This window comes from Ranitomeya variabilis, chromosome 2 (genome assembly GCF_051348905.1).
Source record: "Ranitomeya variabilis isolate aRanVar5 chromosome 2, aRanVar5.hap1, whole genome shotgun sequence".
NCBI classification, from domain to species: domain Eukaryota; kingdom Metazoa; phylum Chordata; class Amphibia; order Anura; family Dendrobatidae; genus Ranitomeya; species Ranitomeya variabilis.
This window is the reverse complement of record NC_135233.1, coordinates 240,451,233-240,468,574: the sequence shown is the minus strand read 5'-3', so window position 1 is coordinate 240,468,574 and position 17,342 is coordinate 240,451,233. Positions and strand designations below refer to the sequence as shown.

Here is a 17,342-nt window from a genome sequence, read left to right as displayed (position 1 = left end):
AACATAAAAAAATGGTATAAATGAGGTATCGCTGTAATCATACTGACCCGAAGAATAAAACTGCTTTATCAATTTTACCAAACGCGGAACGGTATAAACGCCCCTCAAAAGAAATTCATGAATTGCTGCTTTTTGTTCATTCTGCCTAACAGAAATCGGAATAAAAAGCGATCAAAAAATGTCATGTGCCCGAAAATGGTATCAATAAAAACGTCAACTCGTCCCGCAAAAAAACAAGACCTCACATGACTCTGTGGACCAAAATATGGAAAAATTATAGCTCTCACAATGTGGTGACACAAAAGCTATTTTTTGCAATAAAACGTCTTTTTTTTTAGTGTGTGACAGCTGCCAAACATAATAACCCGCTATAAAACCCCGCTACAAATAGTAAATCAAACCCCCTTTATCACCGCCTTAGTTAGGGAAAAATAATAAAATAAAAAAAATGTATTTATTTCCATTTTCCCATTAGGGTTAGGGTTAGGGATGGGGCTAAAGTTAGGGTTGGGGCTAAAAGTTAGGGTTAGGGTTGGGGCTAATGTTTGGGTTAGGGTTGGGGCTAAAGTTAGGGTTAGGGTTGGGCCTAGGGCTTGGATTATGTTTACGGTTGGGATTATGGTTGTGACGTTCTAGACGAACGGAGAGAGAGTGGACCCTCAAGGTCACGGTGCAGACGGGCCCAAGGACGAGCGACCCCGGGGAGGAGCTACCCCTATACAGGGATAGTGGGGAACAGGCCCAAGGGGGTCAGCACCGCAACAGCTGGTACAAGAGGGACGGCTCAGAAAAGGACGGAGGAGAGGGTAATAAATCAAGGCTGAAAAGAGAGAGGTAGGGAGACGAGGTACGGAACAAAAGAGACTGGACTGAAACAAAAGGACACGGGGGAGCAAACAGGGAAATAGCCAAAAATGACAGAAGCTAGACGTGAGCAGGCAGGAAGGGAACAAGACCTAACACCGAGCACAAAAGCACAACAGTAATCAGGCGCCGCCATTATGGAGAGGACGCCAGATAAAGGTAAAGGAATCACCTGATTGGTGGAGGTTGAACAGGCAAGGACGCGGAAGGGGTTAAGTAGGAGGAAGAGCGCGCGCCCGCGACCTAAGGCGCATGTGCGGCGCAGACGCCGGCCGGAGGAAGGAGGAAGCACGGACGCCATGCTGAAGACCCCCAGCAGCAGCAAGAGAGACCGGAGTAGCGGCGCGATGCCCAGGGCGGGGAGCAGGACCGCGGCGGGAGGAGCCAATGGAGGAAGCGGCCGCAGCGTCAGGAGCGGTAGGTATAACAGTACCCCCCCTTTTAAGACCCCCTCTACCAAGGCTAGTCAAGAACCTCTTCAGAATCCGTGGAGCATTAATGTTCTCTCTAGGTTCCCAAGATCTCTCCTCAGGACCAAATCCCTTCCAATCAATAAGATAGAAGACTCCTCCTCTAACCCTCTTCATAGCCAGAATATCCCTTACTTCAAAGTCATTATTGATGCCAAAAGGTTGAGGAGAGTCCAGTGGCGCTGGGCAAAATCGATTAAGGACGAGAGGTTTCAAAAGCGAGACATGGAAGACGTTAGGGACCCGGAGCGAAGCCGGCAACCTCAATCTATAAGCCACGTTGTTAATTCGACCCAAGACCTCGAAGGGACCGATGTATCGAGGACCCAACTTGTAAGAGGGAATCTTCAAGCGAATATGCTTGGTTGATAGCCAGACCTTGTCACCAGGATGATATGGAGGAAGATCCTTCCTTCTCTTGTCCGCATGTCTCTTCATCAGAGCTGCAGCTCGTACGAGGGACTCCTTGGTCTCCCTCCAAACTTGGGAAAATTCAGAAGAAAGGGCATCTGCAGCAGGGACACCAGAAGGAGAAGACATTGGAAGAGGTACCCCCGGATTCAGACCAGAAACCACAAAGAACGGAGATTTGGAAGTGGCCTCGCTGACATGATTGTTATGGGCAAACTCAGCCCAAGGAAGAAGGGTCACCCAATCATCGTGGTGGGCGTTGGTAAAGTTACGTAGGTAGGAGGTCAAAACTTGATTTATCCGTTCTACTTGCCCATTGGTCTGAGGATGGTATGCGGAAGAAAAATCCAAAGAAATGCCCAAGAGCTTACAGAGAGCTCTCCAGAATCTGGAAGTAAACTGGACTCCTCGATCGGACACGATTCGTTGAGGAAGGCCATGTAATCTGAAAATCTGATGAATGAAGATTCTTGCCAATTCTGGAGCTGAGGGTAATCCGGGCAAGGGAACGAAGTGGGCCATCTTGGAGAACCGGTCTACCACCACCAAGATGGTCGTGCACCCAGAGGAACGAGGCAGATCCGTAATGAAATCCATGGCGATTTGCTGCCAAGGAGCTTCGGGTATGGGTAAAGGATGCAAGAGACCTGAAGGCAACTCTCTTGGTACTTTGTTCCTGGCACAAGTCATGCAAGAGGCTACAAAATCCGAAGTGTCTTGTCGAAGAGATGGCCACCAGTAGTACCGGGAAAGAAGAGTAAGGGTCTTCTTGGTACCGACATGTCCGGCAATCTTGGAAGAATGCCCCCAACGCAAAACCTCAGTTCGTTTGTCACACGGGACGAAGGTCTTGCCTGGTGGCACCGAGAGGAGATTCGAAGGGGCCACCACGAGTCTGGCGGGATCAATGATATGTGAAGGATCCTCTTCCATCTCAGGAGATTGCAAAGACCGGGAAAGGGCGTCTGCTTTAGTATTCTTAGCTCCGGGCTGAAAATGAAGTTTAAAATCAAAACGAGAAAAGAACAAAGACCATCTGGCTTGCCTGGAGTTGAGTCTCTGAGCGGACTGGATGTAGGCCAAGTTCTTGTGGTCAGTGAAAACCGTAAAGGGATGAATGGCCCCCTCCAAGAGATGACGCCACTCCTGTAGAGCCAACTTAATAGCCAGCAACTCCCGGTCCCCAACTGAGTAATTGCATTCTGCGGGAGAAAAAGACTTAGAAAAGAATCCACAAGGAACCAGACGTCCGGAAGGGGTTTTCTGGGAGAGTACCGCTCCAGCTCCAGTAGAGGAGGCATCCACCTCAAGGGAGAAGGGTCTGCTGGCCACAGGTCGATGAAGAACTGGAGCCGAAGCAAAGGCCTGTTTCAAGGCAAGAAAGGCGTCTTCCGCCTCTGGAGGCCAAACATGAAGCTTCGCTCCTTTCCGGGTTAGGGCGACAAGAGGCTTGGTCACGGAGGAGAAATGCGGCACGAATTGTCTGTAATAGTTTGCGAAGCCCAAAAAACGTTGAATGGGCTTAACTCCAACGGGACGGGGCCACTTGAGTACTGCAGACAACTTCTCAGGATCCATCTTCAACCCCACGTCAGAAATAATATATCCCAAGAAGGGCAAGGAAGTCTGTTCAAACAAACACTTCTCGATCTTGGCGTAAAGACGATTCTCCCGAAGTCGTTGCAAGACCAAACGGACGCTTCTCCTGTGGGAGGACAGGTCGGGCGAAAAAATAAGGATGTCGTCAAGGTATACCACCACGCAGGAATACAATAGGTCACGGAAGATCTCGTTTACGAACTCCTGGAAGACTGCTGGAGCGTTACAGAGACCAAAGGGCATGACAAGGTATTCGTAATGACCATCGCGAGTGTTAAAGGCGGTCTTCCACTCGTCTCCCGCGCGGATACGAACCAAATTATAGGCCCCTCTCAGATCAAGTTTGGAAAAGATTCGGGCTCCTCTCAGTCGGTCGAAGAGTTCAGGGATGAGCGGGAGAGGATATCGATTCTTGACCGTGATGGCATTCAGACCTCGGTAGTCAATACAAGGACGAAGGGTCCCATCCTTCTTCCGAACGAAGAAAAACCCAGCTCCAGCCGGGGATGAGGACTTCCGGATGAATCCCTTAGCCAAATTCTCTTTGATGTACTCGGACATAGCTAAAGTCTCCGCCGGAGACAAAGCATATGTTCTACCCTTGGGAAGGGATACTCCGGGAATTAGCTCGATGGGACAGTCATAAATTCGATGCGGTGGAAGGGACTCTGCCTCCTTCTTATCAAAGACATCGGCAAACGAGTGATAGGCTGCAGGAAGGCTGGAAGGTTTGGCGGCCGCTTGAAAAGAACCTGGAGGAAAGACGGGCTGTAGACAATGTTCATGACAACCATGACCCCAGCGGAGTACTTCTCCAGAGCGCCAATCAAGAACTGGCTCGTGCGATCTGAGCCAGGGCAGACCCAAAAGCAGGGCATGAGACAGATTGGGCAATACGTAGAAGGCAATCTTTTCCCGGTGTAGGGCTCCAATCTGCATCTCCAACTCGAGAGTAACCATGGTGATAGGATCTGGTAAGAGTTTGCCGTCTACAGCAGATATAACACGCGGAGTCTCCAAGGTAACTACTGGTATCTGAAGCTTGCACACCTCCTCTTCACGAATGAAGTTACCAGCCGCACCCGAGTCCACATACGCCTCCACAGATCTACGCTCAAGACCTAAAGAAATCAAAGCTGAAATAGTTAAGGGTAGAGAGGAATTTGAGTCACCTAGGGAAGCCTCCCTTACCTGGCCTAGGTGGAGGAGTTTCCCGGTCTCTCTGGACAGGAGCGCAAAAAATGATTAACCCCTCCGCAGTAGAGGCACAAACCCTGTGCTAACCTCTCCTTACGTCGCTGCTCAGACAACTTAACTCGGTCCACCTGCATAGGTTCAGGTATGGAAGAAGCGGAGGACTTGCTAGGAGAAGGACCAGGTGCCCAGTTTGACCTGACGGGCCTCCTCTCCCTAACCAATTCCCGAGAACGCTCCTGGAAGCGTAAGTCTATACGCGTGGCCAGGGATATGAGATCCTCCAAGGTAGTAGGAGTATCGCGGCCAGCGAGCTCATCCTTAATCTTGGATGAAAGCCCTCTCCAAAAAGCCCCTACCAAAGCCTCATTATTCCACCCGAGCTCAGAGGATAGTGTCCGAAAACGGATGGCGTACTGACCAACAGTAAGGTTCCCCTGTTGGAGGCTAAAGAGGGACTCGATAGTAGAGGCCAGCCGTCCGGGCTCATCAAAGACTCTACGGAATGTGTCCAAAAAAATCTGAATACTGGCAACTACCGGGTCGTCCCGCTCCCACAAAGGGTTTACCCAGGATAAGGCCTCCCCCTCAAGATGAGACACAATAAAGGCCACCTTAGCGCGATCGGAAGGGTACTGCTGGGGCAGAAGTTCGAAGTGAAGGCGGCACTGGTTCAAAAAACCCCGACACAATTTGGGGTCTCCGCTATATCTAGGGGGTTTTCCCAAACGAGGAGGAGGAAGAGATACCGGATCTCTATGAGAGACTGAAGCAGCGGCCGAAGACTGCAGAGAATGTAAACGGTCGTCTACGGATGCCATATAGGTTAGAATATGGGACTGTGTATCACGCTGCTGTGCGAGCTCCTGCTGGAGTCCCGCCAGCAAAGGAGCGTTAGCAGGATCGGAAGTCTGAAGGGCAGTTAATCGAGAATCCATGGATTTCATGACAGACATGATCCGGGTCTGGTTCTCCCGTAAGAATAACAACTCCTTCTGCGTAGCTGCAGAAGTACCAGCGGGGTCCATGGCCTGATTACACTGTGACGTTCTAGACGAACGGAGAGAGAGTGGACCCTCAAGGTCACGGTGCAGACGGGCCCAAGGACGAGCGACCCCGGGGAGGAGCTACCCCTATACAGGGATAGTGGGGAACAGGCCCAAGGGGGTCAGCACCGCAACAGCTGGTACAAGAGGGACGGCTCAGAAAAGGACGGAGGAGAGGGTAATAAATCAAGGCTGAAAAGAGAGAGGTAGGGAGACGAGGTACGGAACAAAAGAGACTGGACTGAAACAAAAGGACACGGGGGAGCAAACAGGGAAATAGCCAAAAATGACAGAAGCTAGACGTGAGCAGGCAGGAAGGGAACAAGACCTAACACCGAGCACAAAAGCACAACAGTAATCAGGCGCCGCCATTATGGAGAGGACGCCAGATAAAGGTAAAGGAATCACCTGATTGGTGGAGGTTGAACAGGCAAGGACGCGGAAGGGGTTAAGTAGGAGGAAGAGCGCGCGCCCGCGACCTAAGGCGCATGTGCGGCGCAGACGCCGGCCGGAGGAAGGAGGAAGCACGGACGCCATGCTGAAGACCCCCAGCAGCAGCAAGAGAGACCGGAGTAGCGGCGCGATGCCCAGGGCGGGGAGCAGGACCGCGGCGGGAGGAGCCAATGGAGGAAGCGGCCGCAGCGTCAGGAGCGGTAGGTATAACAATGGTTAGGGTTGAGATTAGGATTAGGGGTGTGTTGGGGTTGGGATTAGGGTTAGGGGTGTGTTTGGGTTAGGGGTGTGGTTAAGGTTATGGTTAGGTTTGAGATTAGGATTAGGGGTGTGTTGGGGATAGGGTGTGTTGGGGATAGGGGTGTGGTTAGGGTTGGGATTAGGGTTAGGGGTGTGTTGGGGTTAGGGTTGGAGTTAGAATTGGAGGGTTTCCACTGTTTAGGCACATCAGGGGCTCTGAAAACGCAACATGACGTCCGATCTCAATTCCTTCCAATTCAGCGTTGAAAAAGTAAAACGGTGCTCCTTCCCTTCTGAGCTCTGCTGTGTGCCCAAACAGTGGTTTACCCCCACATATGGGATATCAGCATACTCACGACAAATTGGAAAACAACTTTTGTAGTCCAATTTCTCCTGTTACCTTTGGGAAAATAAAAATTTGGGGGCTAAAAATCATATTTGTGGGAAAAAAAATGATTTTTTATTTTCACGGCTCTGCATTATAAACTTTAGTGAAACACTTGGGGGTTTAAAGTTCTCACAACACATCTAGATAAGTTCCTTGGGCGGTCTAGTTTCGAATATGGGGTCACTTGTGGGGGGTTTCTACTGTTTAGGTACATCAGGAGCTCTGCAAACGCAACGTGACGCCCGCAGACCATTCCATCAAAGTCTGCATTCCAAAATGCCACTTATTCCCTTCTGAGCCCCGACGTGTGCCCAAACAGTGTTTTTTTTCCCACATATGGGGTATCAGAGTACTCAGGACAAATTGGACAACAACTTTTAGGGTCCAATTTCTCCTGTTACCCTTGGGAAAATACAAAACTAGGGCGAAAAAAAATCATTTTTGTGGAGAAAAAAAGTTTTTTTATTTTCACGGCTCTGTGTTATAAACTTTAGTGAAACACGTGGGAGTTCAAAGTTCTCACAACACATCTAGATAAGTTCCTTTGGAGGTCTAGTTTCCAATATGGGGTCAATTGTGGGGGGTTTCTATTATTTAGGTACATCAGGGGCTCTGCAAACGCAATGTGACGCCTGCAGACCATTCCATCAAAGTCTGCATTCCAAAACGGCGCTCCTTCCCTTCCGAGCTCTGCCATTTTCCCCCCACATATGGGGTATCAGCATACTCAGGAAAAATTGCACAACAACTTTTGGGATCCAATTTCTCCTGTTACCCTTGGGAAAATAAAAAATTGGGGCAAAAAGATAATTTTTGTGAAAAAAAAATGATTTTTTACATTTACGGCTCAACAACATTATAAACTTCTGTGAAGCACTTGGGGGTTCAAAGTGCTCACCACACATCTAGATAATTTCCTTAGGGGGTCTACTTTCCAAAATGGTGTCACTTAAAGGGGGGGTTTCTACTGTTTAGGCACATCAGGGGCTCTCCAAACACGACATTGCGTCCTATCTCAATTCCAGCCAATTTTGCATTGAAAAGTCAAATGGCATTCCTTCCCTTTCGAGCTCTACCAAATAGTGGTTTACCCCTACATATGGGGTATCGGCGTACTCAGGACAAATTGTAACAACTTTTGGGGTCCAATTACTCCTGTTACCCTTGGTAAAATAAAACAAATTGGATCTGAAGTAATTAAAAAAAAAAAAAGTGAATTTTTTTTTTAAACATTCCAAAAATTCCTGTGAAGCACCTGAAGGGTTAATAAACTTCTTAAATGTGGTTTTTGAGCACCTTGAGGGGTGCAGTTTTTAGAATAGTGTCACTTTTTGGTATTTTCTATCATATAGACCCTTCAAAGTGACTTCAAATGTGATGTGGTCCCTAAAGAAAAATGGTGTTGCAAAAATGAGAAATCGCTTTTTCAACTTTTAACCCTTATAACTCGCTAACAAAAAAAATTTTGGTTCCAAAATTGTGCTGATGTAAAGTAGACATGTGGGAAATGTTACTTATTAAGTATTTTGTGTAATATATCTTTGTGATTTAAGGGCATGAAAATTCAAAGTTGGAAAATTGCGAAATTTTCAAAATTTTCGCCAAATTTCCATTTTTTTCACAAATAAACACAAGTAATATCAAATAAATTTTACCACTACAATAAAGTACCATATGTCACGAGAAAACAGTGTCAGAATCACTGGGATCCGTTGAAGCGTTCCAGAGTTATAACCTCATAAAGTGACAGTGGTCAGAATTGTAAAAATTGGCCTGGTCATTAACATGCAAACCACCCTTGGGGGTAAAGGGGTTAATAAATAATTAACACAGAATGTAAGTCCGCAAGGACAGGGTCCTCTCCCCTCCGTACCAGTCTGTCACTGTAAACCTGTTTACTGTAAACGATATCTATAACCCTGTATGTAACCCCTTTCTCATGTACAGCACCATGGAATTAATGGTGCTATATAAATAAATAATAATAATAAATATACTATTTACAAAATATAAATTGATCAGTTACACCTTGGCATATGCTAGTTGGCAAATCTTCTTCAGTCCTACCTTGGGTTTATAATTTATGGAAAGCCCAGTGACAACACTATAAAGATGTGAGGTGACAACTCAATATATAAACAGTTGTCAGAGGGAGAAGTGAGAAGTACAGTGAACCTTCTACTACTATATTTAGTCATTTCCCCCAAAAGAAAACTAGAGGACAGAAAAGGGTCCATTGTACCAAGAGGTCAGGCCATTTGTGATAACGAAGGGCATACTCACAGGCCAGCCGGCATGCAGCAGCTGATAAAATGATGTTTGCTGCAAGAGAAGAAAGAACAGTCAGTAGTAAGGCAGAAGACCTTCATAATACTCGGTTATGTTCACTTATATGATCTGAGACAAGACGGTCTTTGGTCTGCTACTGTTTTCTTTCCAGAGTTATCAGAGGTACATTTCATGGATCCAATTCACATCACTGGCCACACATAAATGCTTTTTTTTGCAGCCAGTTAGTTGTTAACATTGATGTGGGTGGTGTTTTGGATACCTACGATGCCCAGATCATAACAGAGAACCATCACAACACAGAACAAGAAGGCTGGGGTCACACTTGCGAGTGTGATGTGAGAAACTCGCGCATCAATACCCGACACTGCCGCCGGCACTCGAGACCGAAGTGTGCGGCTGCATAGAAATACATACAGCCGCACACTCCGGTCCCGAGTGCCGGCGGCAGTGCCAGGTATTAATGTGAGACACTCGCACAAATTTCTCGCATCACACTCGCAAGTGTGACCCCGGCCGAAGAGTTGTCATAAGGACAAAATATGCCTGACAACTCAAGCACTAATAACAGATAAGTGGTGAATATCTTTCTTAGAAGCCTATAGAGAATGATCTGCAGACAGTATAGGCCCCAATACATATTAAACTAAGGTTGGCTGAACCCACAGACATCGGCTGACAGTCTAAAGTATAATGGGGTCTCCAGACTCTCCCCCCATAGATGATTTCAGCTAAACAGCTATCTAATGTGTATGGGGTCTTAAAGGTGGCCATACACATTTGAAGAATGTTGTGCCATGCTGCCGATTTTGGATGAATCATCCGACAATCTAATGTGTATGGTGGTGTCTGGCGAGAACACATGCATTTTCAGCCAAATCGAGCGTGCACATGTACGAAAGAAACAGGAGATACAACTGCAGCGTCCAGATGACAGATAGCTATAGTTTATGGCCATCTTGTGGGGTAACCAGGGAGTTTGTCATTATAGATCACGGTATATTCTTGGTGTAATGTTTCAGCAATGTCTAAAAATGAACTGATGCACAGACTTACGTAGAACGCTGCCCAGTCCTCAGGGGAGTTGCTCCATATCATTATGGTGGGTAATCCTGGTGGTCCTCGGGGCCCTGGATTCCCTGTCATCCCCATACGCCCCATAAAGCCGGGATCACCCTGTAATAAAATCATAGAGTTTTAGTGATACTAAATCAGATAATCACATTCAGTAAAACTAATGCAAAATTCATTGAGTCATAGACCACAAATCCTAGCTTGTCTTCCTATGTCACACAAGATGATCTGCATGCAGATGTTCACTTACCTTGTCTCCTTTAGAACCAGAAAACCCAGGCCGACCAGGGCAGCCCTGGAAAATACACAAAATATATTTCATATTTATATTCAATATATATTGAACATATTGAAAATGACAGTGTATGTCTATAGTATCTGTTCCTCCAATACTATGAATCTAGATGGGGTATGTAAGAGATAGAAACTCACCTGTTATTATATTGGCTGCATTCTCTACTCTGCCCTCTAGAGGTCAGTATTTATTCAGAATCATCTAATACTGCAGACATTTGTATTGGGAATTGCATTGGATAATGAGTGAATTTAGGGAACATCCACAAAACACAGTCTCCCTCACAAAATTGCCTCCCACTCATCTAATATTAATGACATATCATTATCAATATTATATGATTGGAATCCCCCTTAATTCGAGACCTTTATTAATAAAGTGTCTCCCTCTCACGTCTCTGCGTTACACAGGCAGCCTGTGCTAGTGCTGCAGGAGAATTGAACATTTGCTGCTGGATTACTGTGCACATTTCAGAAGTTGACAGATACACCCTGATATTAGTATACTTCCAGAGAAAGTTTCTAACAAAAAGGGAGCGTCCAAATGTGCAATTGCTTATTTTATTTTATTTTTTTTAATTTAAATGCATGCATTTTAAGTTAAAAATAATTTTGTTAAAAATGTTGCATTGTTTGTTTTCTGTAGCCTCTGTGTGTTGCAGTTTATTGCTGGCTGCAGGATGAGTTAACTGAGATTCTGTTAGTGAGTTTCGTGCAAGTTTTTAAGGAGACCGAATAAAAAAAAAATGTCCCTGAAGGTGTACACGTCCGTTACAAAAGTTAAACTCGTGAGCCATTTCAACCAAACAGCAGCCTGAAGTACTCACCCAGGAGCAATAATGAAATATGTACCATGTACAAAGAGGGAATTTAAAATTTTAGCAGTAAATCCGCAAACAATTTGCAGGGAAGTCTGACAAATCTACTCAAAAAATATCATGCAGATTGTGGTGGGGATTTTCTACTGCAGAATTTCCTGTGATTACACAAAAAGGATGGTGTTGATTTCTGCTGTTGTCGATATTGATGACGATCTCTGGGTAATCCTTGGCAATATCTACATCAGTGCAGTTCAATGTATTCTACCTCTTAGAGTGTCCCACCTGAAGATGGAGCACCATGTACACTACATTACTCACAGGAGGACCACGTGGTCCTGGATACCCCCGGACAGGTGTCTTCTTTATCTTTCGGCTTGTAGAAGTCACCTGTATAACTCCAGAATCTCCAGACCCCCCTACTGGATAGTCATCTTTGGATGAGATCGGTTGAATTGTGGGACTTGTCTCTAGTCTTTGTATTACTGGTGCTGTAGCACTTGTCATTGGGTTGAGGGTCACATTCATCATGGGCACTGAGCTTGGTTTGGCAATGGTGAGGTTTTTGGTAAGGTCTACAATGTCACCACTGAATTTGTCAACAGGAAGCGGTCCCGTCTCTACAGAACTTTTCTCCTTTTTCTCAGTTGTGATGTTTTCCTCAAGAGGGTCCACTTTCTTGTGCAGTTCATCTTTCTTTATTACTTTCCCGATAGAACCAGGAACAAGAAGTGAGTTCTGACCAGAAGCCGGTATGAACCCTTCTTCTTTCAGAGTCGCCAAGTCCAGCTCAGTCAGGTATTTGTGGGATACGGTATCCATGGCCTGCTCCGCTGTGGCCCCATTCTCCCCTAACTCCTTCTGTGATGTGTTAGACTGAAGACCCTGGGAAAAAAATATGTCACAATTAGGTGAAACCATCGTAAAATGACAAATAGAGACACTGTAACCACTTCTTACAGATATATGCCGGATGTCTTTTTTTCTCAGTACGAATCTAATATATATTCTAGATAGTCTATATGTTATGCAGGAAGTCACCCTAAAAGGTCCATCTAGACTATTTATGGTTGATCATCATTTTACAATTTTTTCACTAATGATTGTTTGTAATGATCAGGAACCATTGGATGACTGCAAATTTAAAAAAAAAAAAAGATTTTGCTCATCTCAGATTTTTTGGCATGTTGTCGCCTGGAATTATGTATATACATGGCGTCACTACGACTGTCCACAAGCAAAAATGTTTTTGATTTGTTAATTATGTCTGCCATATTGATCGTTATTACAAAAGATCTACTGTGATATTGATCAAGCACATGGTGGCCGATTGTAACCTAATATGTGTGAGTACACATATACAGTATATACACTGGGTAATTTGTAGATTGTAAGGGTATGTGCACACGTTGCGGATTTGGCTGCGGTTTCACAGCAGTTTTCCATGCAGTTTACAATACCATGTAAACCTATGGAAAACCAAATCCGCAGTGCAAATGCTGCGGAAAATACCACGCGGAAACGCGTTTTATACCTGCTCCTCAATAGGAACCCGCAGGTGTAAAACCGCAGGTGAAATCCGCACAAAAAACACAGGAAATCCACAGGTAAAACGGGGCGGAAAAATCCGCACAGGAATCTGCATTTTACCTGCGGATTTTTCAAAAACGGGGCGGAAAAATCCGCACACAAATCCGCAACGTGGGCACATAGCCTTAGGCAGCTAAAGGTGCCCATATACTTATAAAGGCCAATTCTGAAAACTTTGTTAAATGTAGGTAAAGTCTTGGCTGTGAAGCAAGGTGCAACAGTCACAAATGAAACAAAAATTACATCTTACTCTCATCAGCAGAGGCACAAAACACGGAAAGTCTCTCATGGGCGAGACGTTTGACAGTTCTAACATGCAGGGTAATAATCTCTGACTTGCGGAGCCCTACAGTGGGTACGAAAAGTATTCAGACCCCTTTAAATTTTTCACTCTTTGTTTCATTGCAGCCATTTGGTAAATTCAAAAAAGTTAATTTTTTTCTCATTAATGTACACTCTGCACCCCATCTTGACTGACAAAACCCCAGAAATGTAGTAATTTTTGCAAACTTATTAAAAAAGAAAAACTGAAATATCACATGGTCATAAGTATTCAGACCCTTTGCTCAGTATTGAGTATAAGCACCTTTTGAGCTAGTACAGTCATGAGTCTTCTTGGGAATGATGCAACAAGTCTTTCACACCTGGATTTGGGGATTCTCAGCCATTCTTCCTTGCAGATCCTCTCCAGTTCCGTCAGGTTGGATGGTGAACATTGGTGGACAGCCATTTTCAGGTCTCTCCAGAGATGCTCAATTGGGTTTAGGTCAGGGCTCTGGCTGGGCCAGTCATCAATGGTCACAGGGTTGTTCTGAAGCCACTCCTTTGTTATTTTAGCTGTGTGCTTAGGGTCATTGTCTTGTTGGAAGGTGAACCTTCAGCCAAGTCTGAGGTCCAGAGCACTCTGGGAGAGGTTTTCATCCAGGATATCTCTGTACTTGACAGCATTCGTGTTTCTTTCAATGACAACCAGTCGTCCTGTTGCAGCGCCTGAGTCCTGGTCGTTGCAGTAATGTCATTCTTCCACCAGGGGGAGTGATATTACGTCTGATGGCAATAAAGGAGATCTTCCTACCAGGTATCACAAATCATACACCACACTTCACACACCAGACCACCATGGGGAGCCTTGCTCCTATCTACTAGGGCCACTCCTCACAGAAGGGTAAAACTGGTGGGCTGGATAGAAAGTTAGAGAGAAGCTGGCTGGGCTTTGCCCAGGCAACACCTGTCAGGCAGACAGGGGGAAAGGACGAACATCGGAGCTGCAGACAGAGGGTCCCTGACAGGGGTGGGATCCTGTCAGAGGCCTAGCAAGACAGAAAGACACGGAGCTGCGCCTGCTCCACGTACGGCAGCATCCTAAGAAAGGACACGAAGAGAATTGTGTTGTAGAGGGTGAGAAACGAAGTCATAGCACAAGGAGATAACACCAGAAGGAGTTCTGCCCTGTAAAGGCTGCCTCCTTCTGAGGCGCGTAGCTGGTGGCCGGAACACCGAGGGAGCAACTGTCTCCAAGCCTTGCTCCAGAGACCGGCAGGACAGTCAATTCCAAGTTGGCTGCCCGACCTTAATACCTAAGAAGACACGGTGGCAACTTGTGGGGGTCGGGGCGTCTCTAGGGTCCCTATAAACAAGCCTCAGGCCATCAGTCATATGGGTTTGTCCTATCCATACCATCTGGGGGACAGAGAGGAAGAAATAACATCTAGAACATCTACAAGAGTTGTGAGGACCTTACCAAGAAGCTCAGCAGGGAGGTACTACAACACACAGGCGCTAGAGGAAGGCTACTGATTTCCACCTGGATAAGGGGACTCTGGATTTGCCTTCAGACCAGCCGGACTCTGAATACCCTGTGGTCTGTACCCTAGACTGTGGATGCTGAAGTCTTCAGTAAAAGGTAAAGAGACTGCAACCTTGTGTCCTCGTTATTCCCTGCGCCTTACATCATCCACCATCACCATCTCCACTTCTGGGAAGCCCTGGGGTTACACTTCACCTGTGGGAAGGTATACCATCTAGCTGCCATTACATCACCCCAGCGGACCCCTAAGCAGCGTCGGTCGCCCTGACCGAATACCACAGGTGGCGTCACGAACAGTATCCCTTTAAAGACCTTTCCCTTTGAATACGGACGTCCCTAGGGCCACGGACCGGGTCAGCCACCGTGACATCCCCCGAACCGAAGGACCCGGTACCGAGTACCCCATTGCCCTAACGTGGGTGCGATCCACTGTCCCTGCAGCTGAAAAACATCCCCATAGCATGATGCTGCCACCACCATGTTTCACTGTTGGGATTGTATTGGGCAGGGAATGAGCAGTGCCTGGTTTTCTCCACACATACCACTTAGAATTATTACCAAAAAGGTCTATCTTCGTCTCATCAGGCCAGAGAATCTTATTTCTCATGGTGTGGGAGTACTTCATGTGTTTTTTAGCAAACTCTATGCGGGCTTTCATATGTCTTGCACTGAGGAGATGCTTCCGCCGGGCCACTCTGCCATAAAGGCCCAACTGATGGAGGGCTGCATTGATAGTTGACTTTGCGGAACTTTCTTCCATCTCCCTACTGCATCTGTGGAGCTCAGCCACAGTGATCTTGGAGTTCTTCTCTACCTTTCTCACCAAGGCTCTTCTCCCACGATTGCTCAGTTTGGCTGGACGACCAGGTCTAGGAAGACTTCTGATGGTCCCACACTTCTTCCATTTAAGGATTATGGAGGCCACTGTGCTCTTAGGAACCTTGAGTACTGCAGAAATTCTGTTGTAACCTTGGCCACATCTGTGCCTTGCCACAATTCTGTCTCTGAGCTCCTTAGCCAGTTCCTTTGACCTCATGATTCTCATTTGGTCTGACATGCACTGTGAGCTGTGAGGTCTTACATAGACAGGAGTGCGCCTTTCCAAATCAAGTCCTATCAGTTTAATTAAACACAGCTGGACTCCAATGAAGGAGTAGAACCATCTCAAGGAGGATCACAAGGAAATGGACAGCATGTGACTTAAATATGAGTGTCTGACCAAAAGGTCTGAATACTTATGACCATGTGATATTGCAGTTTTTATTTTTTTTTAAATTTGCTAAAATTTCTACATTCTGTTTTTTTCAGTCAAGATGGGGTGCAGAGTGTACATTAATGTGAAAAAAACTTTTTTGAATTTACCAAATGGCTGCAATGAAACAAAGAGTGAAAAATTTAAAGGGGTCTGAATACTTTCTGTTCCCACTGTATCTCACTTTTCAGCACCACACCAAAAGTGCCTCCCTGATACAGGGACATTATTAGGCTGTATGCCAGGTGGCAGATAAATTACTCAAGCAATTACAAACTTTGGCTCTTCGCTCAATTACAGAACACAGCTTTTTAGTATGAGCAGGTCGCATCCAGGGCTGTCTAAAGCAAGAACGTGCCACCTTTCAAACCAACTTATATGTCCATGAAAGTAGCGCAACCACACCACTCTTGATGGTAATAGTCAAGCAAAAGAGACAGCCCTCTAATTATTAAGCTTGGTGAAATTATTGGACAAGACATGGGTATAAGCCACCACCAGGTAAACTTGGCCAGTGCCCTACCTCCTGTGAGTACAAGGGGATTGGTTATGATGATCATGAAATCCAAAGTGTCCAACTTTTCTTTCCTCCAACATCTGCCATCAAGGGAATAACTCCATACACATTAATTAGTTGGCTTGCTCCACTTAATACCCATTGATGAATATCTCAAAATCTACTACCTAAAATTGGACTTCACTTGAACCTGCTTGACACCCCCCAACATCTTGGGCCAGTTATATTGTCAGGGTTAAAGAGTTGGTCCCATGTTAAGGTACCGTCACATTAAGCGACGCTGCAGCGATAGCGACAACGATGCCGATCGCTGCAGCGTCGCTGTTTGATCGCTGGAGAGCTGTCATACAGACCGCTCTCCAGCGACCAACGATGCCGAGGTCCCCGGGTAACCAGGGTAAACATCGGGTTGCTAAGCGCAGGGCCGCGCTTAGTAACCCGATGTTTACCCTGGTTACCAGCGTAAAAGTAAAAAAAACAAACAGTACATACTCACCCAGCGTCCCCCAGCGTCTGCTTCCTGACACTGACTGAGCTCCGGCCCTAACAGCACAGCGGCTTTCACTTTCACTTTAGGGCCGGCGCTCAGTCAGTGTCAGGAAGCAGACGCTGGGGGAGGTATGACGCTGGGTGAGTATGTACTGTTTGTTTTTTTTACTTTTACGCTGGTAACCAGGGTAAACATCGGGTTACTAAGCGCGGCCCTGCGCTTGGTAACCCGATGTTTACCCTGGTTACCAGTGTAAAACATCGCTGGTATCGTTGCTTTTGGTGTCAAACACAACGATACACGGCGATCGGACGACCAAATAAAGTTCTGGACTTTATTCAGCGACCAGCGACATCACAGCAGGATCCTGATCGCTGCTGCCTGTCAAACTAAACGATATCGCTAGTGAGGACGCTGCAACGTCACGGATCGCTAGCGATATCGTTTAGTGTGACGGTACCTTTAGTCATTACAAGGGAAGATAACAGCAAAGGAAGTAACACATCAGAGCAAACGACCAGATAAACAATATAATGTCTACTCTCC

At 46.2% G+C, this 17,342-nt stretch overlaps 1 protein-coding gene across 2 annotated transcripts in view; it reads right to left on the bottom strand.

Moving 5' to 3' along the window:
• LOC143805234 (uncharacterized) overlaps positions 1-17,342 on the bottom strand; it is a 660,557-nt gene that overhangs the window by 204,706 nt on the left and 438,509 nt on the right. For both annotated transcript variants that reach the window (XM_077284263.1, XM_077284264.1), the window contains exons 7-10: positions 11,462-12,025; positions 10,279-10,323; positions 10,011-10,130; positions 8,949-8,987 (exon numbers count right to left, since the gene is read on the bottom strand). In XM_077284263.1, coding sequence (XP_077140378.1) covers positions 8,949-8,987; positions 10,011-10,130; positions 10,279-10,323; positions 11,462-12,025 — 768 coding nt within the window. The remainder of the gene's footprint in view (positions 1-8,948; positions 8,988-10,010; positions 10,131-10,278; positions 10,324-11,461; positions 12,026-17,342) is intronic.